This window comes from Acipenser ruthenus, chromosome 41, assembly GCF_902713425.1.
Source record: "Acipenser ruthenus chromosome 41, fAciRut3.2 maternal haplotype, whole genome shotgun sequence".
NCBI classification, from domain to species: domain Eukaryota; kingdom Metazoa; phylum Chordata; class Actinopteri; order Acipenseriformes; family Acipenseridae; genus Acipenser; species Acipenser ruthenus.
The window spans coordinates 2,062,190-2,086,438 of NC_081229.1; the positions used below are offsets into that span (position 1 = coordinate 2,062,190).

General features: G+C 40.5%; 2 protein-coding genes across 9 annotated transcripts in view; one reads left to right on the forward strand and one right to left on the reverse strand.

Annotated features, from left to right (window-relative positions):
• Window positions 1-1,244: 1,244 nt before the first annotated feature.
• The window catches only part of LOC117964928 (CD276 antigen-like), an 83,464-nt gene continuing 60,459 nt past the window's right edge, over window positions 1,245-24,249 (reverse strand). For 2 of the 7 annotated variants that reach the window (XM_059010708.1, XM_059010705.1), the window contains exons 2-5: window positions 4,890-5,052; window positions 3,533-3,883; window positions 2,435-2,731; window positions 1,245-1,670 (exon numbers count right to left, since the gene is read on the reverse strand). In XM_059010708.1, coding sequence (XP_058866691.1) covers window positions 1,558-1,670; window positions 2,435-2,731; window positions 3,533-3,883; window positions 4,890-4,941 — 813 coding nt within the window. In that variant the 5' untranslated portion in view covers window positions 4,942-5,052 and the 3' untranslated portion in view covers window positions 1,245-1,557. Of the gene's footprint in view, window positions 1,671-2,434; window positions 2,732-3,532; window positions 3,884-4,889; window positions 5,053-6,223; window positions 6,297-6,897; window positions 7,029-24,249 lie in introns of those variants that run through there. The other 5 variants (XM_059010709.1, XM_059010706.1, XM_059010710.1 and 2 more) reach the window with 5 other exon arrangements.
• LOC131709051 (CD276 antigen-like) lies at window positions 17,123-20,954 on the forward strand. 2 transcript variants are annotated; one of them, XM_059010700.1, is made up of 5 exons: window positions 17,123-17,182; window positions 18,365-18,558; window positions 19,089-19,430; window positions 19,762-20,049; window positions 20,360-20,954. In XM_059010700.1, exons 2-5 carry the CDS (start codon window positions 18,468-18,470, stop codon window positions 20,515-20,517), a joined length of 879 nt encoding a protein of 292 aa, XP_058866683.1. In that variant the 5' UTR covers window positions 17,123-17,182; window positions 18,365-18,467; the 3' UTR covers window positions 20,518-20,954. The 2 variants fall into 2 exon arrangements, with proteins under 2 accessions (XP_058866683.1, XP_058866682.1); XM_059010699.1 differs by having other exon boundaries at window positions 17,127-17,182; window positions 19,077-19,430; window positions 20,360-20,951.

Genomic DNA, 24,249 nt, shown 5'->3' on the forward strand with positions numbered 1-24,249 from the left:
ACAATTCAGTCCACACAATATTTAAAAACTAATTGAATTCGTTCCATACTCAAACAAACTGATCATTCATGACATGTGCATCTGTTTAGTTTCAGTGCTACACTTCAGCACATCTGATGCCTGGAAATGACTGAGAGGAAGCATCTCAGAGCATTAAAGATCACAGAGCTTACAGGGCCGACCCAACTACCTGAAGGAGCGAGACTTTAAAATCTCACTGCTTCTTATACCGTTCCCTTGTGATAATAAAAAATGTGAAGTGGTGTTTCCGTGCCGGTCCAATAGATGGCAGTGTTGCTCCGTAAAGCGTCCGGTGTTGAATTCATACAGCGAGGAACTCATACGCGAGGTCTGGAAGTAAATCTATGACTTTTAATAAACATTTGAGACTATTTGAATCATTCTGAAGACAGGGGTTGGGTGTCTCCGAGTTTCAGACTTCCGAAGACAATCTGGCTTCATGAAACAAGCGCATTCTTTCACTCAGTTTGAATGACCAACAGCCGTCCCCGCTGAGGTTTTTCCTTCGAAGGAACTGGAATTCATATTTTAGAGACATCATTGTTGCGATCGTTCAACTGCTATCGTTTGAAGCAATTTAAAATCGACTAACAAACAGTGGCTTCCATTGAGGTCATTTGTCACCAAGCTCTATTTTAACAGAATGCTAATCAATGATGTTTTAGAATCGATTAAAAGGGAATAGGGATTTGTTTTAAAATGAAATTGGAAATGGATTTGGATTTGATAGAAAAACGGAAATAACAAGCAACCCTGGCGCATTAGGATTGACGGGGCCCTGGTGTAAGACTGAAGTAGACCCCAAACAAAACAAAAACAAGAATGAATAAAGACAGTGCAGCTGACCAAGTAACGTTTAATACAAACACGCCCACCGTGTGCTTGTGTTGTCTTTACTGAACAATGGCACATCTTATTTCACTTTTAATAAACTGACATAAAAAAATAAATACATTAATAATAATAATAATAATAATAATAATAATAACAAGAAGAAGAAGAAGAAGAAATAGCTTTTGTAAATAATGTAAAATAATAAGACACATCAGGCAGCTGAGCAATCACGTGACCAATTGCCAGCGATCTTGCTCTATGTCCCGCCTACAGAAGACAATCTGGTCGCTCCGATTTGCACATTCGTGTTTTGATTGACAGTCCGGCCAACACGATCTTGCCGCGGTGTATTTTTTCTAATCCCAGTAGGACGGTTACGCTGCTGGGAATGTGACGTCACCAGCTTCTCTCCCAAACGCAGACAAATGGGACACTTTTATACACACTGAATTTCCACACAGAAATTAACTTTCAGGGCTCGTCTGCATTGGTGGCTTTAGAGCTTCCCTCATCTCACCGACAGGGGGCAGCATAGTAACGGCAAAGCATCACACATCACAGGCATGTTAAAGAAATCCTGGAGGAGTTGCAGGTCAAGATCCTTCAGGCAGAGTTCCCCTGCTCCCTCCATCCAGTCACTGCAGTGTAAAGGTATACCTTCAGGGGTAGCTGGGCTGGTTTCTGAGCAGAGGGAGGGATCGCTCAGCCTGTCACAGCTGCTCCAGCTCCACAAAGAAACATGCCGAGCACCAGCAGCAACACAAGCAGCAGTGAGAATGTAACAGGCAGCCAGCTTCTCTGTGCAATACGAACGCCTGCAGAAAGAGGAGACGAGCGCTGACATACTGTACCAACATGGAGCAGAGTGGAGGTGTACAGTGGGAAACTACTGTCCTCGAGGGGGGTTAGTGTCTGACAGGGGACTGCATTGGGAGAGGACACCAGATCAACATGAGGGGGGGTAGTGTCTGACAGGGGACTGCATTGGGAGAGGACACCAGATCAACATGAGGGGGGGTAGTGTCTGACAGGGGATTGCATTGGGAGAGAACTCTAGATCAACATGAGGGGGGGGTAGTGTCTGACAGGGGATTGCATTGGGAGAGGACACCAGATCAACATGAGGGGGGGGTAGTGTCTGACAGGGGATTGCATTGGGAGAGGACACCAGATCAACATGAGGGGGGGGTAGTGTCTGACAGGGGACTGCATTGGGAGAGGACACCAGATCAACATGAGGGGGGATAGTGTCTGACAGGGGACTGCATTGGGAGAGGACACCAGATCAACACAAGGGGGTATTTGTTTCTCAAAGCCTGAAGTATACTGTCCAGTCGATATCAGGCCACAGTTTATGGCCTGACTACTGCACACATGACTAATCTCAACAGGGTCTGGTAGCAACGGACAAGGAGTCTTCTGTAATCGGCTGCCCGCTGAACTTCAGTAAAGAGCTGCAGCGGAGAGGGAACAGAATCGGACGTTCTGAATTGAGGTTGACTCGGGTTGACTGAATTATAAAAACGGTGCACCCTCACCCCCGCGCGCTCAGCCCCGATTTCTCTCCACATGCCCTTACCTGTGCTTGGGTGCAGGGTGACAGCTCGGCTCACTCTCTGCTCCATCACGGGGTGATCCAGCTCGAAGGTGAAGGTCTCTGCTTCATTCACCACCACCTCCAGCTCACTCTGGATCTGGTAGAGCCCCCTGCTGTCCACAGACTGCTTGGTGCGGCTCTGGTTTGTGATGTCACTTCCTGCCGCATTCAGCCACAGCAGTGTGGGCCGGGGATAACCGCCCGCCACCTTGACAGTCAGGGTCACAGGATCACCGGGGCGAGGCAGGCCAATCGCTAACTGCGGCTCGCTGTAAGGGGCTGGACAGACACAGAAACACAGCCAATGAACAAGCTTTTTAACCACCTGCACAAATATGAACGTCAACATTTGAGCCACGTGCAGGGTCTTCAAGATCAAGAAGAAAAGTAAGTCGTTTGAACACAGAGCCTAATATGCATAGAACACAATGTGAAGAACACATAATCTGCTGCTTTTACTAAGGAACTGACCCCAACCCTGATGGCAGCTAAGAATGAAAGTGTTTTGTGTGGTTCCTGTTACCTGCAGACTGACTCCCCCTCTCTTTCGCCGGCGCTGTAAACCTGAACACATCTCTACAGGAATACAGATCATCGCTCCTCTTCTCCGTCGATAACAATCAGCGCCTCCCTTGTTTTGAAATGTGTACAGCTTCAAATGACATGCTAGTGTATTTTTTATTTCATAAATTTAGAGTACTCAATTATTTAACCCCTGATTTGCTCCCCTATGTAGAATGTCCTGTCTCCCCTCACTGCAGCGATTCCCCACACAGCTCAGGAGAACTGAAGGTTCAGCGGGCGTCCTCCGATCCCACGACCGAGCCAGCTTCCTCTTCCACACCCAGGAACTCGAGAGCGGAGGTCAGCGAGCGACCGGCCTCCGGGGGACAAAGGCCAGCCCTGCAGGTGTCCGTCCGAGCTCACTGGACGCCTGGACGGTGGGGTCCGCTGCAGCGCGATGAGGAGAAACCTGAGCTCACCTGACATGTGCTGTGTGTGTGTTTAACATGTCCCCTCTCCCTTGAATTACCTGCCATGGTGTAATAGTCAATGACAGGATGGTTTATAAACACGGACCTGCCACTATGAGTCGCACGTCTCCCCTGGTGCTCTCCACTTGGTTGGTGACAGCGCAGGTGTACCAGCCCTCATCCTCCCCCCGCACCTGTTTCAGTCTGAGGGAGGTGTTCCCCACACTGAACTGCTCTGGGAACAGCTGGGTCCGATTCCTGTAGGTTTCATTCTGCAGAGCCAGCTGGTCTCGACCGTAATAGAAACTGTGGACCACCCGATAGTCACGGCGAAGCCAGGTAACCACCACTCTGGTGAGATCAGCCCCCGCTTTATAGGAGAAAGAGCAGTCGAGAGTGACATCACTGCCGGGCGGTGACGTCACTGGAGACCGGGGCACCACCACTGCCAATGAAACTGTGGGAAGGAAGGCAGACCATGAAGTCACTACATTCTGAATTCAAACTATCTCGGCGAGATGTCTGCTCATACGTACAATGCGAAGTGTGTGTGTGTGTGCGTGCGTGCCAGTGTGTGTGTGCGCGTGAGTGTGTGTCAGTGTGTGTGTGTGTGTCAGTGTGTGTGTGTGTCAGTGTCAGTGTGTGTCAGTGTCAGTGTGTGTGTCAGTGTGTGTGCGTGCATGTGTCAGTGTGTGTGTCAGTGTGTGTGCGTGCATGTGTGTCAGTGTGTGTGTGCGTCAGTGTGTGTATGTGCGCCAGTGTGCGTGTGTGTGCGTCAGTGTGCATGTGTGTGCGTCAGTGTGCGTGTCAGTGTGCCAGTGTGTGTCAGTGTGTGTGCGTGCGTGCGCGCGTGTCAGTGTGTGTGTGTGTCAGTGTGTGTGCGTGCATGTGTGTCAGTGTGCGTCAGTGTGTGTGTGCGTCAGTGTGCGTGTGCGTCAGTGTGCGTGTGTGCGCGTCAGTGTGTGTCAGTGTGTGTGCGTGCGTGCGCGCGTGTCAGTGTGTGTGTGTGTCAGTGTGTGTGCGTGCATGTGTGTCAGTGTGCGTCAGTGTGCGTGTGCGTCAGTGTGCGTGTGCGTCAGTGTGCGTGTGTGCGCGTCAGTGTGTGTCAGTGTGTGTCAGTGTGCGTGCGTGCGTGCGTGCGTGCGTGCGTGTCAGTGTGTGTGTGTCAGTGTGTGTGTCAGTGTGTGTGCGTGTGTCAGTGTGTGTGCGTTCATTTCATTCAGGTTGGACAGGAGGAGGTATTTTAAGCCACTCTTCGGGGGAGGAAATCAGGGGGAAAAATTGAGCACGCTAAATAAACAAAACAAAAACCTAAAGGAAAATGAAAGTAATTGAGAGCTTGGTTGGAATGGAAACCAGCAGACACAGGGGGTCCCCGGGACCACAGTTTTGAACCCCTGCTCTAAGGCCATGCTGTTTACTGTAGGTCAGAATAAAGCTGTATAAAATAATAAATCTCTTACAGGTTAGAAGCAGAGGCAGAGCAAACAGACAGGAGCTGAGCGTCCTCATCATAACAGCACAGAAGAGCTGAGCGTCCTCATCATAACACCACAGAAGAGCTGAGCATCCTCTTCATAACAGCACAGAAGAGCTGAGCATCCTCTTCATAACAGCACAGAAGTGCTGGGGAAATACAATAATAATAATAATAATTTGTGGTTTGTCTGTTTGTTATTGAAGATGTGCATGTATTGTCTGGGATAGGACCATGCTGGGGAGGTGTCTCTGTGTCTGTGTCTGTGGGGAAGGTTCATGAGTTCTGGCAGTCCAGTCGGATCACCCCCTGGTGAAGAATGGTGCAGCTCCTGCGGTTGCCAGGGAGCCAGGGAGAGTGATGTGCTGCAGTGATTGGTGAGAGTCTTTATATACATTCAAATTCTATTCAGAACATACGCGTCACTTTACTGACAAGGGCGGTGGTCTCACTGAAAATACAGCTGCAAGTCAAAACACGTGTGACAAAATACAGGACATAAGAACATAGAAAGTTTACAAACGAGAGGAGGCCATTCAGCCCATCTTGCTCGTTTGATTGTAGTAGCTTATTGATCCCAGAATCTCATCAAGCAGCTTCTTGAAGGATCCCAGGGTGTCAGCTTCAACAACATAGATAGATAGATATATATTCAGACGATGTATCGGTCCGTTATTATTATTACTTAGTCATTTAGCAGAGGCTTTTATCTTAAACTGCTGCAGAGGACCTCTGTTTTACGTTTCATCCGAAGGACGGTTCAATGTAAAATACAAAAAAAAAAAAAAAAAATTGCAGTCAGGGTATGGTGCGTTTTCTATTTTGCTTTTTTATTTTATATTTTAATGTAACTGCCACGGTAGTACAATTTAACGTTCGTTAGCAGCAGCTGTCTGTATTTGACCGATTGTTGCAGATTAGTACCGCCACACACAGAGACGTCATCTCAACAGAGCGCTGTTAATTGAATCAGACAGTAGCATCCGGTTCTTGAATTTGTCAAAGTTCTGCCGCATCAATGCAGGCTGCCGCTGCCTCGGGAACATACGGTCTTGTACTTGCTTGAACCAAAGTCATTGTATTTATCTAGCTCTTATTGTATTATTACTTGTACTGTAACACTTGAAATGTATTTGCTTACGATTGTAAGTCGCCCTGGATAAGGGCGTCTGCTAAGAAATAAATAATAATAATAATAATAATAATACTAATAATAATAATAATAATAATAATAATAATACTAATAATAATAATAATAATAATATTACTCATTTCAGCATTTATCCAGAAATAAATACAATGAATCAGAATTGTTCTTACCTGGTGAAGGGACCGACGGTCGCAGCTGGTTGCGGTCTTCTTTAAAGAAACGCTGGCAGCTCGAATCTCATTGCTGTGACGTATGCGCCGTGGTAATGATGTTTTGAAAAGTCTAAATATAAAATACTTGTCGATCATTCAGGTCTCATCATCTTTCTTCTCTGTGGAATATATATATATATATATATATATATATATATATATATATATATATATATATATATATATATATATATATTGTACAGTTACTAAAATAATATCCCTCTGTCGTCAATCTCACAATCTCCACGGTCATGCTCGCTGTATAGAGAGTCTCTGGCAGTTCTCGCGCTTCGCTTATAACTACCGTTCCACTCAGTCCTGTTGTGTTGCATTTTTTTGCCATTAAATGTGCGCTTTCATTTCCCCTTATTCCAATGTCTGATATCCCGTATTATATCCGGTCTCTCTTTAGCCACCCCTGATTCAATTGCCATAATAGAAGCCACAGAGTGAGGATAGTATTACTGTCAGGTCTGACATCACTTATCCATTCCGACCATAGATGGCACAGTATGGCAATCATGTCTGCAGTAACTAAGTGAGTCATATTGTATGGATTAGACCAGAACGATTCGCTCAATACAACGATTAATCAGTTTAATATTAGTACTTTAAAAGGCAGTTTTGTATACCAGTTTCGGGGAGGACAGCGTGTGCACTCCTGGTTCATTCCTCTGATCCACCAAATAAACTCTAGATGAGACTGTTTGTACTCAGACTGTGGTGATATCATTCTTTAACGACCCATTATTCTTTATTTCTTTCAATAGAGCTTGGTATTCCCCTTCTAATAGACACATGTATTCACGGTGCGTTTTGATTGGGCTTCGGGTGATTTCCCTCGCTCTCTTGTTTTGTATCCCTGGGAGTGTATGTTCAGTTGTCATCCCAGGGGGAATTACATTCAGTGCTGGATATAATGATCTTTCTCTCGCTCTCACAGCAGCCGCACTATCCGCAGAGGAAAAACACATTTTAAAAAAACGTTAATCGTGTCAGTTACGGGATGCAGCTGACGAGCTTTCGAAACAGACTGAAAACGTAAATCTTTTTGTGATAAGGGCTTAAGCTGTGTCAAAAGGAAAATAAAGAAGAAAAACGACGTGGTTACATTTAATAATACGAACTTGTACTGCATTAAGCTAATCTATTCTAGCAAAATGTATGTTGTCATTGGCTAAACCGCCTTGAGTTGCTATTACTAACTAAACGGCAGCTAACTGTTCTCCCTGTATATCGGGATAATTGATATACAACTTAAATCTTTAGATTCTGATGCCGTCTGTCTGATTGCTATTAGTTGCAATTGCTAATTTGTGAAGACCTGTTAACACTTACCTTCTGTCACGAAGCTGATTAAAACCCTTGAGCCTGGCACGGGGTGCAGAACACATCAAATAAACACTGGTGTTCAGGGAGGCTCCTTGTCTAATCTGCTGTTGCAAATACACACTGACTGACTACAGCACAGAGGAGTGGAAAGTAAAAGACATGGAAGCAAGCCCATCTTATATTAGAGACGTTAAAATGGCACATGGTGTCCCCAGAGTAGTGTGTTTATGTGAGCAGACAGAGACGGGTAAGTACGGGACTTTCCATAAGTGTCCTGCAGGGGACTCCACGAGGTTTGGTTTGAGAGAATAATACCAGCAACCTGCCTCAAGTGTAAACAGCCATTAAACTGGAGAGCCCATGGGAGGCATGGTATGCCTGCAGTGTAGGGAGCTGACCGAGGGAGGTGCAGTGCATTACAGGTACCAACCAGAGAGAGAGATCACCTTACCTGTGATGCACGATACTGGATGCCCATGACCAGCCTTGCTGGGGAACAGAAAAGGATGTGGTCCCTCCTGACCTGAAGAGAAGAGCGAGCTTGCTTGCTGCTAGTTTGTTTTTTTTTATCATTAAGTATAGCTGCCTACTGCATTTTCTATAATTAAAAATAAACCTATGCTTTCTGATCACTAGCACTAGTTTTCTCTAAAGGATTAATTATAGATGTTCTTTTTAACAGCTTTTAAGCGAAGCAGCAACACCTCAAGTATTTATAAACGAGGCCAGAGCTCGGGCTTGTACCTAATAATGTCCATCTAGTATTTTTATCAGTGTGTGGTTTGTTCTTGCAGTATAGCTCGCTAGAGATGGGTTTTTAAATAAGCGGACTGGAGTCTATTTTGTGGTGTTGTTGTTGTCAAGCTGTATAACTCACACGCTAAACTTATTAATTAAATGTGTAAGTACCTACACAGGGCAACAGTGTGGAGTAGTGGTTAGGGCTCTGGACTTCTTTCTGGAGGGTCGTGGGTTCAATGCCAGGTGGGGGGCACTGCTGCTGTATCCTTGAGCAAGGTACTTTAGCTAGATTGCTCCAGTAAAAACCCAACTGTATAAATGGGTAATTGTATTTAAAAAATAATGCGATATCTTGTAACAATTGTAAGTCGCCCTGGATAAGGGCGTCTGCTAAGAAATATAATACAGAATATTTAGCCAACTTTGCAGTAAACCATATCTATATTTGTGTCTTAGGCATTAGCAATGTCCCGACAAATTTTGTAAAAAGAAATCAACGAATCAACAAATGCGCCAGTAATGCAAGTACCTTCATTTCATTTTATTTCGATTTTACAATTGTGTATGTAGGCCTCCTTATAACCAGTTTACAGCTGCTTACACGATATTTTGTTTTGAAGTGTTTATTTTATTATAGTTTTTCATTTTTTTAAGTCGTGCTATGCAGGTAATGCGAAAAAAGCATTTTATGTTATTTTTGTAAATAATGACTTCGTTTTCACAATTTTGTGTGTGTGTGTATATATATATATATATATATATATATATATATATATATATATATATATATATATATATATATATATTCTTTTGAAGTGTTTATTTTATTATAGTTTTTCATTTTTTTACGTCATGCATTATATGCGCTAATTACTGTTTTGACAATGTTGTAGGTACATAAAGCAGGAAAAAATAATAAATCATGCCGCGAGAGGTACCGGATCTGGGCAAATTAGGTGCCGGAACGAAAATCCAAATCTGAGAGGTGCCGGATCCTGTTCCGACAAGATCCGGCTCAAATTAAGCACGGATTGGGGGGGAAGGAAGGAAAAGAGGAAGGGAGACGAAAAAGAAAAGCAGGAATTTTATAGATGATAAATTAAGACGATATGAAAAAAAGAGACTAATGAGGGCTCTAATCATCTAAATGTATAGATGCCATGCGCTCCTAATGAATGAATGAATAAATAAATATACAAGCCACACCCCTCGGCCCTGGTCCTCTCCTCTGATGAGATCCAGGCAGACTCGAGCGTGCAGCTGCGACCGCGGGTCCCTTCCCCAGGTAAGAACAGGAATGATTCATGGTTTGAAGCTCCGGATAAACGTTGAAACGAGTCAGAGTGCAGACCGTATGTTCCCGGGCAGTGGCATCCTGCAGCGATGCGACAGAACAGACAGAATCTGCTGAAAAACTGAACCGCCGTACATCACCCGGTCTGCTGCAGCTGGCAGCTGTTCTTTGTTTTCGTGATACCACTGTCCTTGTCAGTAAAAGACTTTACTCAACGAAGAATGTGTATTTCATGTAATGTTTATTTGAGGACGCTGATAGGACGGTGTTTATACGTTTACACACTTAGAAAAAAAGGTTCTATCTAGAACCATTAAAGGTTCTTTGCACCGATGTCATAGGGGAACCTTTTTTGGTTCTTCAAAGAACCATTTTGAAAAGGAGAACCTTTTCAAAATGGTTCTTTAAAGAAAAAAAGGTTCTATCTAGAACCATTAAAGGTTCTTGCATCGCTGTAGTAGGGAACCTTTATTGGTTCTTCAAAGAACCTTTTTAAATGGCTTTTTAGGTTTACTCCCCCCCCCCCCAAGATTCTTTCAAACCATTTCCTTACCCATGCATATTTTGTCTGCAATACAGACCCTCCCATCTTGATTTTTATTATATTGCTCCTACTACAAAATCATTGTGTGAAATTAAAGGTTAATGTAGTGTATTTTTGTTACTGTAACATTTAACTATGTAGATAGACCATTCCCTTTTACAATTCTCCTCTGTAAGTAAGCTATAGAAATATCTTCATTATTAGTTAAAGTAATAATAAATAGAACACACAAATTACTAACTACTTCTGTGTAAGGTGAATTAAAATTGAAAAAATGCAGCAAAACTTATTTTTTCTCTAATTGGAGAAAAGCAGCTCCATTTATTAAATACAAACATAAAATATGTACATAATTAAATTGAAATTAAGTAAATTAATTAATTAAAATGAAAGGGTTAGAGACTTCCTTCACATTTTCTCCAGTAAATTCCAGTAGAAACAAACTTAAAACACTAAACATTTCTGCAGCACTTTCAGAACAGAACCTTCATGATCACTTTATGTGTTTATTTTCTAAACACAGGCCGAAACAGCATTATATAGTATTTTAAGACAAATTGGCACTGTCTTTGAAGTATTAAGTTTGAAGACAAATGCCTCCAAAAAGCTCATTGTCTTCCTCGTCTGCTTTGGATATTCAATACCAAATATATAATATAAAGAAAAAACAGACAGCCCCCAAAGCAAGAGACGCATCCAGATTCAAATCATCAGTTAGCATGGACTGGCCATCCATTACGACGGTCACTCTCTCATATGACATAGGAGTTCCCTCTGTATAGTCATGTAAAACAAATCACAGAGGTTGGGAGGGCTGGGACCTGAAATATATATATTTTAAATTCAGAAACCCATACATGTCAAAAAAAATAAAATAAAATACAGTACAAAACAACAACAAAAAAACATTATGGACTTGGAGGTCATTCAAAATGTTTCTGATAGGATAATTGCACTGGCTGAATATACATAAGAGCTATTACAAATGCACATGGGGTGGAAGGAAAGGCCACTTATGTTTTCATAATATCAGAAAAAATATTCTGAAACATTTACAAACTTTTGTTTTGATCAAGTAGTAATATATAGTACATGCAAAAGGTATACAAAATGTAAATATATCTGTTAGCTGCAATGTTTCTTTTACATTCTCTTACATTCAGCCTACAAGCAGTAAAAGATGGAAATAACCGATCAATCAAAATGAACCTGATCTATCACAAATAAAGTTGACAAATCTTCTTTTAACAGGGATGGTAGAAGTAATATTGCTGCAGTCAACTCCAAACCTAGAAAAAAAAACCCCAAAAAAACATAATAACCGATAGGTTGTTACTTGACATCAGTACCAGTCTCCAGAGAAATCGCATTCCAAAAAGATCCAGGTGTCAGCTGCTTTAAAAAATACCTGTATAATATATATATATATATATATATATATATATATATATATATATATATATATATATATATTATACACACACATACACACACAATATATCTATTTACCTGAATAATTATTTTGATAGCTATCAATATTAAAATCCAAAAAAAGAAAATGTAATGTCAGCCTCAATGTTTTCCAGAACTGAATCAAAACTCAAACCAAAGCTTGTTACCTTTCTTCTCTAGGTCATTCAAGCAGCAGTTTGTTTATTTTTTTACACACATCTGCTTTAATTGAGTCTTCAGGGCTAGTGCTATTAATTGGGAAGCCATCTTGTCTGCATCAATGCCTTATAACAACTTCTTCTCAGTCAGCAATTGCATAATATAAACAGGATATAAAATATTTAAACTCTTTAAAAACAAAGCCTCCAAGGCTGATCATGGTTATATATTATTATTGCAGACACCTTTATCCAAGATGACAAATAAATAAGTTGCCAAATAAATAAGTTGCCAAAGGTTAAATTATTGATTACCTGCATATTAATTGAGTCTTCCCTCATCAACTCCATAACAGCAGTAAGCAGCTGTATGATTTTTTTTTTTGAGAATTCATTCAGTTCCTTCTTTCCAGTTCTTAAAATGAAGTCATATATCACCTGAAAGAAGTATGCACAAAATGAAGATGGATAACTCAAGCTATTGTTTCTATGTCAGTTTATCACACTGCTTTTAACCACCCATTGCTGCAATAGGTTTTCTTATTTGTGTGCAATACTTACATACTTTCTCTGTTCAGAACAAGGACACTTGTCCATGACTGTTTTCATGTCTCCACCGGGACTGTGGACAACCACATTCGACATCCTTCGTGTGTCTCTTTTAAAAGCATTTTTATATGATTTTCATTGGGCTGTGGTTTTGCCCATTCCTTGGATAGCTCAGACACATTTCTCTCATAGACATCACTGTTTATCACTATTTGAGCAGTGATGCATTGCAACAGTGAAACTGTTTTTTTAGTGCTGTTTCACCTCCAGAAGTCTTTTCTCACTCCATCTCAAATGCGAGCACTGTAGGATTTGCAGAAGACAGACTGTGAAATACATTAAAACACTGTGAGAGAAGAGCAGGGGGCTGGAGTGTCTGTGAGTATGCCAGAGAGAATGACTGCAGGTACACAGAAAATATTAATAATATAACAAACAATAGTGTGAGTAACTTTAAAAATGCACTAAAAATCATTTAAATTGCAAAATTCCTCTATATCAAAATAACTCAGGCCAAATGTTCAGAGACATACCCAGGGTTCATTTCCTTCCTGCTTGATTGTGGGATAGGTCTGGTAAAATTTGTGTCCCATGCTGCGGTATTCTGCACTTTGGCCAATGTGTGGAAATAGGCCCAGGTAGTAGTGTGCACTTTCCTCAATCAATTCTGACCATACCATGACAGATTCATTTTCCTTCAGATGTATTTTTACATTTATTATTATTTATTATTATTTGTTTATTTAGCAGACACCTTTATTCAAGGTGTCTTACAGAGACTAGGGTGTGTGAACTATGCATCAGCTGCAGAGTAACTTACAATTATGTCTCACCCGAAAGATGGAGCACAAGGAGGTTAAGTGACTTGCTCAGGGTCACACAATGAGTCAGTGGCTGAGGTGGGATTTGAACCGGGGACCTTCTGGTTACAAGCCCTTTTCTTTAACCACTGGACCACACAGCCGCCTATACTCGCTTAATGGAGGCAGTGGAGCATTCATATCTATGCTTTGGCCTGTGAATAAAATAAAGTAAAAAAATCACAACAATAAAAGAATTAAACTGTTTAGATGACTCCCATCCATCCATCCATTATCATAACAGCTTATTCCTTTAGAGGGTCACAGTGAGCCGGCGCCTAACCCGGCAGACACAGGGCAATGCAAGGCAGGACTACACCCTGACAGGACGCCATCGCAGGGCACCACACACACACACACACACACACACAGCAATTTAAACAGCAGGTCTTTGGACTGTGGGAGGAAACCGGAGTACCTGGAGAAAACCCACAATGCAAACACATTGGGGAAAACATAAACTCCTAGATGACTCCTGTACACATACAAAAAAATACAATGATCACCACAGTTCAAGACATAATAATAATCAAAAAAATAAATAGTTTTAAAAAAATAGCTTATTACAAGTCATGCCTATTATTTTAAAGCTTTTAAGACTACCAAGTATGAATCAATTGTTCACGCTGGGCAAACGATACAGTGAACTACAATATCGCTGTTGGTAAGTTAAGTTCGTAACAACAGTGAAAATCCATTGCTCAGTATAAACCAGCGATTGATTATGAAATGGAATGTTAAAATGCAGTCTGACAGGAAATAGGCCACGCCCACAATGCCTTAGTTGAGGCTGTCAGGGCTGAAGCTGTGAAAACAGTCCAGTCCGTATAACGCTATAGCTTGGTTCGCGTTGAACATTAAACTTGAATTGGTGTGTAACTGCATGTACTTAAAGATAAATAACTTACATTTTAATTGAATAATAAAATGAAAACGGGGAGGGGGGGGGGCGCATTATGTTATAGCATTAACTCTAGGTTTTTATTTTTCACGCAGTAACACAACACGTATGAAAATACAATAATCTGTTAGAGGCACAGCGATGCGGATAAAAAAAAAACAGGACAAATCTCCTTCAACAAAGGAAACAAGTTGCGTAAATAACTTACCCTCGAGGCCTATTGTATTTCTGGTAACAACCAAAACAAGCTCAACTCTGCCAAAAAATAAATAAATAGCACCTTAAATTAGACTTTTTATACCTTATTTTTACATATAAAAGTATATTACATATAATAAAATGTATTGAACATTATCTTAAGAAGATGAATGACTTACCTCAGACAGACCAGAGATGCTTTACCTCAGGAAAAAAAATAACCGTTGGCAACTTCAAACAGCTGAGCGCGAGCCGAGCAGAGCCTGACCAGCCGCTGTTCAAATGGCGCTCATCGACGCCAGTGTTTAGTTGGTATTTAGTTAAATATTATTTAAGAGATCCATGTTTGTATGACAATTTTGTTTACTTTGTTTTATTTAACAGTTTCATCTCTCGGTGTGTGTGTGTGTTAGTGTGTGTCTTTCACTGCTAAAATGGGTGGTTTTTAAAATAATCCATTTATATTTAAAGTTGAACTGTTGAGATGTTCTGTTTTCACATACGTTGATTATCAGTAATATTGGATTGATGTAATGCTAATTTAGGTAAACGAATCGAACAGTGATATTCAGGGTGTGTGGAAAAAGTGTTTAACAATGTTACAAAGGTCTAAACACCAGTGTTTACATTATCACTTATAACACTACTGTTTAGGGATAGATCACCTCTCTGCATCAATAAACACACGCCATTTAGCTTATAAACGCGTCACACTTTCTTTGGTTTTACAGTGCAGAGGACACACAGCACACCTACAATGTAAATAAACGTGAAAAAAAGAGATTGAAAAATAAATCATGAAAAATAACACAATTAAAAAAAAGAACATGCAAGTTGTTTGTGGAAGGATTTTTTGCAAAATTATCAAGAACCCTTTTCTCCATTTTAGCCTGCTAAAGAACCATTTGATAAGGTATAAGGTTCTTCACACACAGAAGGTTCTTTGAAGAACCTTGACAACATCAAAAGAACCATTTAAGAACCCTTTTTTATGTGGGTGTAGAGCACCAGAAAAACACGCACAGTGTTTCAGTAACACGTGTTTCAGTGCTCAGGGATGTAAAATAAGGAAAACACGGAGTTACATTTTCGCGTCAATATATTGTATATCTATTGCATACTCCTATTTAAAATGAGTTTTATAAACCTAACTGTTTAAACTCTAAAAGAGAACGCGTTAAAGCAATCCGATTACAGCAGCGCGTCGCTTATTACTCGGTACAGTGCATATGTTTACAGTGACTCCTCGAGGAAAGAAAAACAGAAATAGAAATTAAATCACATTTTGTCAGGATCTCGGGATTTCAAACCGTTATGTCGATCACGAGATAATTTATTACTCAATATCCCGAGATCATTTACCTATGTTGACAGGGGTTTTTTTCCTCGCATTTGTTTCCTAAGCTACCGTACCTTAATGGTATATCTACCTCAAAAAAAAAAGAGGAGGAGGAGGAGGGGTCACCATGAAGAGGTATATTACCATTCTATATTCCTCTAGCTGCTATGCAAACTGCCCCTGTTACTCCAAAGATGGAATTGCCTTGTTGTCTCAAACTGACGTCTTGCCTGCGCGAGCCATCTGTTTCTGTACACACACGTCATCACTCGTTCATGCAGAAATCACCACAGAAATAAAACAGAAATGGACATCAATGTCAATGCAATTATTAAAGTAGAAAGACATAATGTTCTTTATGCTGCCAGTGTCCGTGGTTACAAAGACAATACACAGAAAGACGCCATGGCAAGAAATAACAGAACCACGCCGTATCAGTACAGTATACCCATTCACTTGAATTCTGTATGTAGATACTACTGAATCACAGACGATTTATTTGTAAACACAGCCCTATAAATACAACTTAATATAATTAAAAGAAAAGGTAGAACGGAACTGACGCATGTTATATGTTTACATTCTGCAGAAATTATATTCATGGCAGCTTTAATAAAACGAATTTGTTCATATGTTTTACAAACTGCGTATTTATTTCGCGACTTTGAATTTTCCCATTGACTTGTCAACACATTAAGGCGGTAGGTTTATACTAGAAACACTTTAAAACATACAAATAACCAAACGAATATCATATTAAACATCATTTATATATTGATATGAGTAGTCTGTCAGCCTACCTAAGAGTAGATCCTGCAGCTGCCACTGTGCTTTAAAAAAAAAAAAGTCCGCTTCTTATTCTCCCTGAATAACTATGCGATCTTTGCAGTTACAATGCTAATTCATAGAGCAAGCGATTCTGAACAGTTTTGTGTATACATTTCATTACCAAAAATAACTCGTTTAATTAAAGATACGGCCCCGAACTAGAAACCTCCTGTTATCAAGCCCCTAGACCCCCAGCCCCCAGAGACTGTGCTGTCTAGCACTGGAGTGAGAGGCACGGGCGAGGTTGCAGAGGAAGTTCATTTAATTGTAAGAGACGTGTTTAAGTGCTGTGCCAGTCAGTGAAAATTGTATATGTTTTTAGATCAACGTGCTACTATTGAATTGTGTGTGTCGATATATAGACCTCTATTAGTCAGAAAGCAACGACACTTTATAAATTAATCATAGTCGCTGTTTTTCTGTGACGCCAACGCAGCAAATGAATTGCAGTACCACAATATAAGGTAGTTGATCTGATTGCATTCCAAACTCTGATGTCCTGCACAGCTCTCTCTCTCTCTCTCTATATATATAGAAAAGTGTGGATAGATCTTCATGTCGTGATTGAACTTGGTTTCACCACAAAATGTGTGTGGTCTCTACAAGCCAGCCAATTGGATTCGTATGTCGTTACATTTTAAAAACCAATCAACAAAGAGAACGCTGCCTCTTCACTGGACTAAACCCATACTTGCTTTCTTTCCCTCTCTCAGCCAGCACGGTAAGTTCCGTTTTAACAATGTCTCTAGCTTTAGACTCGCAGGTGAAAAATAATAAATAGCATGCGGAACTGTATAACACATTGAATGCGTGTGTTTTTTTAGTTATTTAACTCGAATGTTATCGTTTAACACTGAGCGGCACATTTAAAATGCTATGTGTGTCTTGTACGGTATCGAATCCAACCAGAATAAGCACATTGTTTTGAAGTGAATATTTCCAAAAGCTAATTTGATGAAAGTAGAAAGGTGACATTTATATCATGCAGTCAAAAATGACTTTTAGCAAAATGCTAACATGTTAATATTTAGTGCAGTCGTCTGTTCATGTGAATCCGCTGCCAGACAGCTTGTTGATGGGCACTCGCTATGATATGAACACACGCAATAGGACTGGAGCAGGGAATCCAATTCCAGACACTTCCCAGTCCCAGGAGTCAGGGATTTATTTATTTATTTATTTATTTGTTTATTTGTTTGTTTGTTTGTTTTTAATAATACCGTGCGTTTGTTTTCATTAGCCTAATAATTAGCGGCGTGCATGCCTAGGCTAATGCAATCACTCGACAAAGGAGTTATTCAAAGAATTAGTCATAGTGAAAAAAACACATAAATTGTTGCAAGTAAAGATAACACAGTCGTGTACTCTTCCTTACCACGAATATTGCGAGTCTGCGAATAGTCACCGCTAGGAGCAATGCATCTGATGCTTTGGTCACTATTGTTCGATTGCAAACATATTCATCAGACATCGTTTTTGAAGTAGTGCTACTAGTGAGTAAGCGTAGTAACAGCGCAGAGTCTCCTACCACGGCGAACATGTTTTAAGTTGGACGGGAGAGGGGGAAGGAGAGGAAGAGGAAGCAAGTAATCTTTTTTCATTGTTCAGTAGCCTTGTAGCCAAAATTAACTTTATTTTTCAACGGTATTAAATTTGTGAGAGTGTCCTTTTTATATATATATGCAATTTGCCCTAATGAACAAAATCGTTGTAGTTTTTTAACGTGATATCGGTTTTGTGCGACAGGTTGTCGTTATTATATATGTGTGTGTGTGTGTAAAGCACAGACGAGGGACAGATGGATGAGAGACGTTTTATTGGCACCGTTTTTTATCGGGCGTTTTTGTTTGAGTGTAAAAAGTCATTTTAAATGCATCTCTGAACCCCAATGATCACATTGCAGGTGCGCTGGACTCAGAAGGATTTGCTTTGTTTCCAAGCTATGAAACCGCTGCTTCTCTGAACCCCAGCAGAGGAAGGACAGCCCGCATGTTTCACTAAACACAATGATCACCCTGCAGCTGCGCTGGATTCACAAGGGCTTGCTTTGTCTCCAAGCTATTAAACAGCTGCTAGTCATACAAGTTTGGCTGCATGGTAAGTTACTGAATTTCTTTTAAAAAGGTTACATTTTATTTTTATTTCTGACAAGTTTGCCCCAGAACTAGGGCAGCAGTGTGGAGTAGTGGTTAGGGCTCTGGACTCTTGACCGGAGTGTTGTGGGTTCAATCCCCAGTGGGGGACACTGCTGTTGTACCCTTGAGCAAGGTACTTTACCTAGAGTGCTCCAGTAAAAACCCAACTGTATAAATGGGTAACTTTATGTAAAAATAATGTGATATCTGTATAATGTGAAATAAAGTATAATGTGATATCTTGTAACAATTGTAAGTCGCCCTGGATAAGGGCGTCTGCTAAGAAATAAATAATAATAATAACTACAGAGTGCAGGTTAAGGTGGGAAATGATTGGCTGTGACTATACCTATACCATTATTATTATTATTATTATTAATTTGTAATTCAGCTATACCATGATCTTCTGTTGTGATTTTTTCTCAAGAACCTGTTCAGGTACACATTTACATCAATGGCTGCTGCTGTTTTTTGTTCCAGTCTGCGTTGCAGTTACAGTGCCCCGGTCTCCAGTGACGTCACCTCCCGGCAGTGATGTCACTCTCGACTGCTCTTTCTCCTATAAAGCGGGGGCTGATCTCACCAGAGTGGTGGTTGTCTGGCGACGCCCTCCTGCCGATCATGTCGTCCACAGTTTCTATTACGGTCGAGACCAGCTGGCTCTGCAGAATGAAACCTACAGGAGTCGGACCCAGCTGTTCCCAGAGCAGCTCAGTGTGGGGAACGCCTCCCTCAGACTGAAACAGGTGCGGGGGGAGGATGAGGGCTGGTACACCTGCGCTGTTACCAACCAAGTGGAGAGCACCAGGGGAGACGTGCGGCTCATAGTGGCAGGTTAGTGTCGTCTTACTGAGAGAGCTGCTACACTCCAGTTCTCTATTCACAAGCACACTGCCCTGACACTGTTTTGTAAAATAGAGGCTGTGACATTTACAGCAAAGTCATTTTGGAGTGCTGAGGTTATTTATTTATTTATTTATTTATTTATTTAATTGTATTTATTTCTATGTATTTGTCAGGGACCGCATACAATTACAACACTGGTTCCATGTAAACATGACGTCGGACGCACTCCACTGTGTACAGTAATTGATTTAGCCACTGGCTCATTTCCGTTGATTTGGAAAACATGATTTTAAAATGCTGTTTTCGTTTCTGTTCCCAGCTGAATTCAGCGAGCCTCAGCTGGTCATTACTGACCGTCCGGACAGTCCAGACAAGGCTCTCCTGAGCTGCATCTCCACAGGATACCCCAGCGCTTCAGTGAAGTGGCTGAATGAGACAGGATGTGACATCACAGAGAGCAGCAGGACTAGCCAATCCCTGGCCAGGGATGGGCTGGTGGAAATCACAAGTCACATTCTAGTGTCCAGGGGTGCTAATTATACCTGTGTTCTTACCCACAGCCGACTGAAACAAACCCTCAAGAAGACGATCACCTTAACAAAGAAGGGTAAGAATATGACATGACTGGCTCATCACTTCAAACCTGAGCCACTAACTCCATTTGTAATGGAGACGTGACTTGCTGTAAAAGTTTTTGATGTCTGTTTTTCGCTTGTGGGCTTTTTAAAATGAAGCTATCCCACACAACAGAAGGGGGACTGGATTATAGTAATTACAGGGCACTTAACCCCACCTGTCCCCCAGCATCTCTTTATAGACACATCGACTTCCTGCTTTTCTCAATCCCTGTACAGAAGCGTTGGGTTGAAGAAGCATTCCTGATGTTGATCCTCATTTTGTTTTTTTCTACTCCACAGGTTATCCGGACAGGCATCGCATTGTTTTGTGGGTTGTCTTGACAGTGGTAGGGGTAGCACCAGTGATCATTGCAATCTGTCTGCTTTTCAAGCGCCGCTGTGATGCCAGCACATCAACAGATCCAACAGAACAACAGAACATGCCCTGTCTGATTTAACGGGTTCCAGGGGTCCATCAGACATGTAAAAGTATCACATCTCAGGGAGTTGTTCTCGTACATTGCAGTTGCTTTATTAGCATCAGGGCATTATAAATGATTCATGTCGGGTACATCAGTGTGTCTTAAACACCAAAGCATGGTACTGCACTTATACTGTACAAAGACAGTCTGTGAACATGATTGCAAACGAGCACTGCACTGTAATACAGCATTTTGCAATTTACTAAATAGTATTCCAAAATCGCTGCTTGCCCTGCTTTCTCAGTCTGTACCGATCACGTGACTAACTGTAAACTTCATTTGACTTTATGATTTGGTTAAATTGGCATTTTGTCCTCTAATTTGGCTTCACTGTTCTTTGCATAATTTGGCTTTTTATCTTCCAATTTGGTTGTTTTCTTATTTACTGTATTCTTTATTTTGCTCTTACTTGAATTTGATCTTATTGTTTTTTTCATAACTGCTCTTATCTGTATTATGATATTCTGTACTGTGATATTTTATAATGTGATACTTTGCACTGTGATACTTTGCACTGTGATACTTTGTAACAATTGTATTGCCCTGGATATATTTAGTTGTTGATACAAAATATCTATGAAGAGATAATTTGATCTAACTGATTCCTTTTGTCCACTAATACAGATTGATTGTCTCTATAATTTCATCTATTTTAGATTGATTGTCTGTATAATTCGATATATTTTAGATTGATTGTCTGTAATTCGGTAGCCTATTACTGCTTGCCAATGAACGTTCAGTTGTAAATGTGTTGTTCGTATTTGATACACATTACACTGACATTTCAGATTAAGTTGAATACATCAGGCATGCTGCTTTATTCCTATTTAAATACTATCTTATTGTGTGGCACTTTATTAAAACAGCACTCTCTCCAAACAGCACAACCTCAACATCACCATAGATGGTTTCCCAGTCTCTCTGTCAACACAAGTCAAAAGCCTTGGTGTCACCCTGGACAGTTCCCTCTCATTTGAATCCCACATAAAAACCATCACCCGGACAGCATTATTCCACCTCCGCAATATCTCTAGGCTCCGACCCTCACTTTCACACTCCAGCACTGAAATCCTCATCCATGCCTTCGTCACTTCCCGACTGGACTACTGCAACACTCTCCTCACTGGTATCCCCACCAAACTCACCAGCAGACTCCAACTGGTACTTCATAGATAAGCTCTCCAGCTCCATACTGCCATTCTAACCACAGGGCTAATTTACACAGGGAGACACCCCCCTCACTTTCATTATTTCACATAGAATACTCTTTATGCATGCATCCGCTACAGGAACTCCGCACCCAACCCTCCTTCCCCATTTTTTAAACCAAATTTACGCCACTGGTTCTAACGGTTGTTTTATATCTGGTTTTCCGCTGTTGATTGTGGTGATGAGAGAGAGAAGAAAAAGCTAATCCTATCGAGAAGACGGTGCTGCGTGACGTCGTTGCGCAGGCGCCACGAGGGATGGAGTAAGAGTGGAGGCTGAGTTGAGTTGTTTGTGTTTCTTAATAAGGCTGTGATTAAAATACAAGTTGAATTCAATACTGGGATTTGTGTCAGTTATTCATAAGAACATAAGAAAGTTTACAAACTCTTTCTAGAGCAGCAATATCCTTTTTGTAACGAGGTAACCAGAACTGAACACAATATTCTAGATGAGGTCTTACTAATGCATTGTAAAGTTTTAACATTACTTCCCTCGATTTAAATTCAACACTTCTCACAATATAATTTAAAGGCCCTGGATTGTTCTCTTTTTGAGGCAGCTGTCCTGGGAAATCTGTAAGACTTCCCGGGACATTAAATGCCAACGTATATAATTAATTAATTTATTTTTTTGTACGAAATGACTCTGGTGTCCAGGTTTTTTGTAAGTCAGAGATAGGAACCTAGTTTCGTTAGATGCATCAACACATCTATTCTGAGAAGTTACATACCCAGACCCCGATAGAAACAGTTTGCACGTTGTTATACACAGAGCGTGCACAATGTGGAAAATGAATGGTATGTTATTTATAATAATCCTATTACAGCATTTAAACCGCACAGTGACGGAGCGATGCCACTCTGTGCCAGGAGATGGCGCTGCTGTGTTAGTAATGCCGCTTCAGACTGTACGCTTCGAGTGATTCCAAACCAGGACAGTGTATTCCGAGTGAGCGCCGCCCAGCCCCGTGTGCGTGTATTTTACACAGAAAAAAACAATATTGCAGCTGTTCAGCAAAACAGAACATCTGTCTTTCCCCGTAGCTGAAAAGCCTGGCCTAACTTTCAACACCAATACCGAAAATAAGATTTATTTTATTTTATAGATACGATGTAGAGTTTGTGTAACTTATTTTGAAACAAAATTATTATTATTATTATTATTATTATTATTATTATTATTATTATTATTATTATTATTATTATTATTATTATTATTATTATTTAAATCAACATAGACGATGTTTATATTGGCTTATGTGATAAAATGAAAATAAACAAATAATAATTGGACCTACAGCTCGGAGTTCACATTTTAAATGGATAGTGTCGTGCCGGAAGGTAGTCAGTGTTGTTTAAAAACGATCTTAAATAGTAATAAAATAATCGATTTGTAGTATTTGTAGGCACATGGCAGTTTTTCGACTTTTATTCCAGCATCCGTTACGTGCAGACCTGGAAACGAAGCCTGGATGCGGGAGACACATCTTAACCAAAACGTCAGGGCATAAAAGAAACACGACTTTTAAAATTTAACGTCACAAAGAATGACGCATGTGACTCCCGCGTGTCTTCTTTGTGACGTTGAGTGTCAGTCTTTGTGACGTTGAATTTTGAAAGTCACACTTTTTGAAAAGTTACCTGATTTGATTTATTGTGTTTCAGAGTACTGACAGAGATGGTCACTTTTTTTTCTGTGTGATATTCTTTAGAAAATATAGTATTTCATATTTATTTAAGTTCCTAAATAATAATAATAATAATAATAATACAAAAAAAAAAAAAAAACATAAGTGAGAGGAAAGGATTTTAAAAAAATAGGTGAGTTTGTCTTTTATCTTTTATAAGCTAATTTAAATGGAAATGTGAGAGCCGGTTAATTTTCTAGAGGTTAATATTTGTTTTCTGGGTAGTAAAGTCAGGGAAACCTTAGTCAGATATTCCTGACTTCAGAAAACAAGCTTATTTTATATCAGAGATACGTGGTAGAGTTTGTGTAACTTTTTTTTGTTGTCAGAAACCGTTATTTGTGTTTTATTTCAAACAACACAGATGTCGTTTTTATTGGTTTGTTTGAGAAAATGAAAGACAACAAAAACAATTTGACCCACAGTCGCCAATAACACGGAGGGCTGCAGGCCAGAGACTCTTTGAACCCCTATATATGTTTTAGGGGCCCCTATATATATAGCATTTAGAATATAATATACAATACATAAGCACGTCACTGCGATCGAGTCACGTGCCAGTTTTATAAGTTGTCCCGCGACACGCACTTAGAACGCACGAGAGCGGAGCGCTCAAAAAAAAAGGCGGGAAGCACGATAACTAACAAAGTCTTCGCGATGAGGAAGGTCTTTAAACTAAACAGATTTAAATAATATTTAGACTGACAGGTTGTGGAGTTTCATCAGTACATTTTATTCCTTTAACTGGATTATGTTTGGGGGGGGGGGGGGGGGGGTCTTGAGGTGACTTTTTAAGGAGACCGTTTTCATTG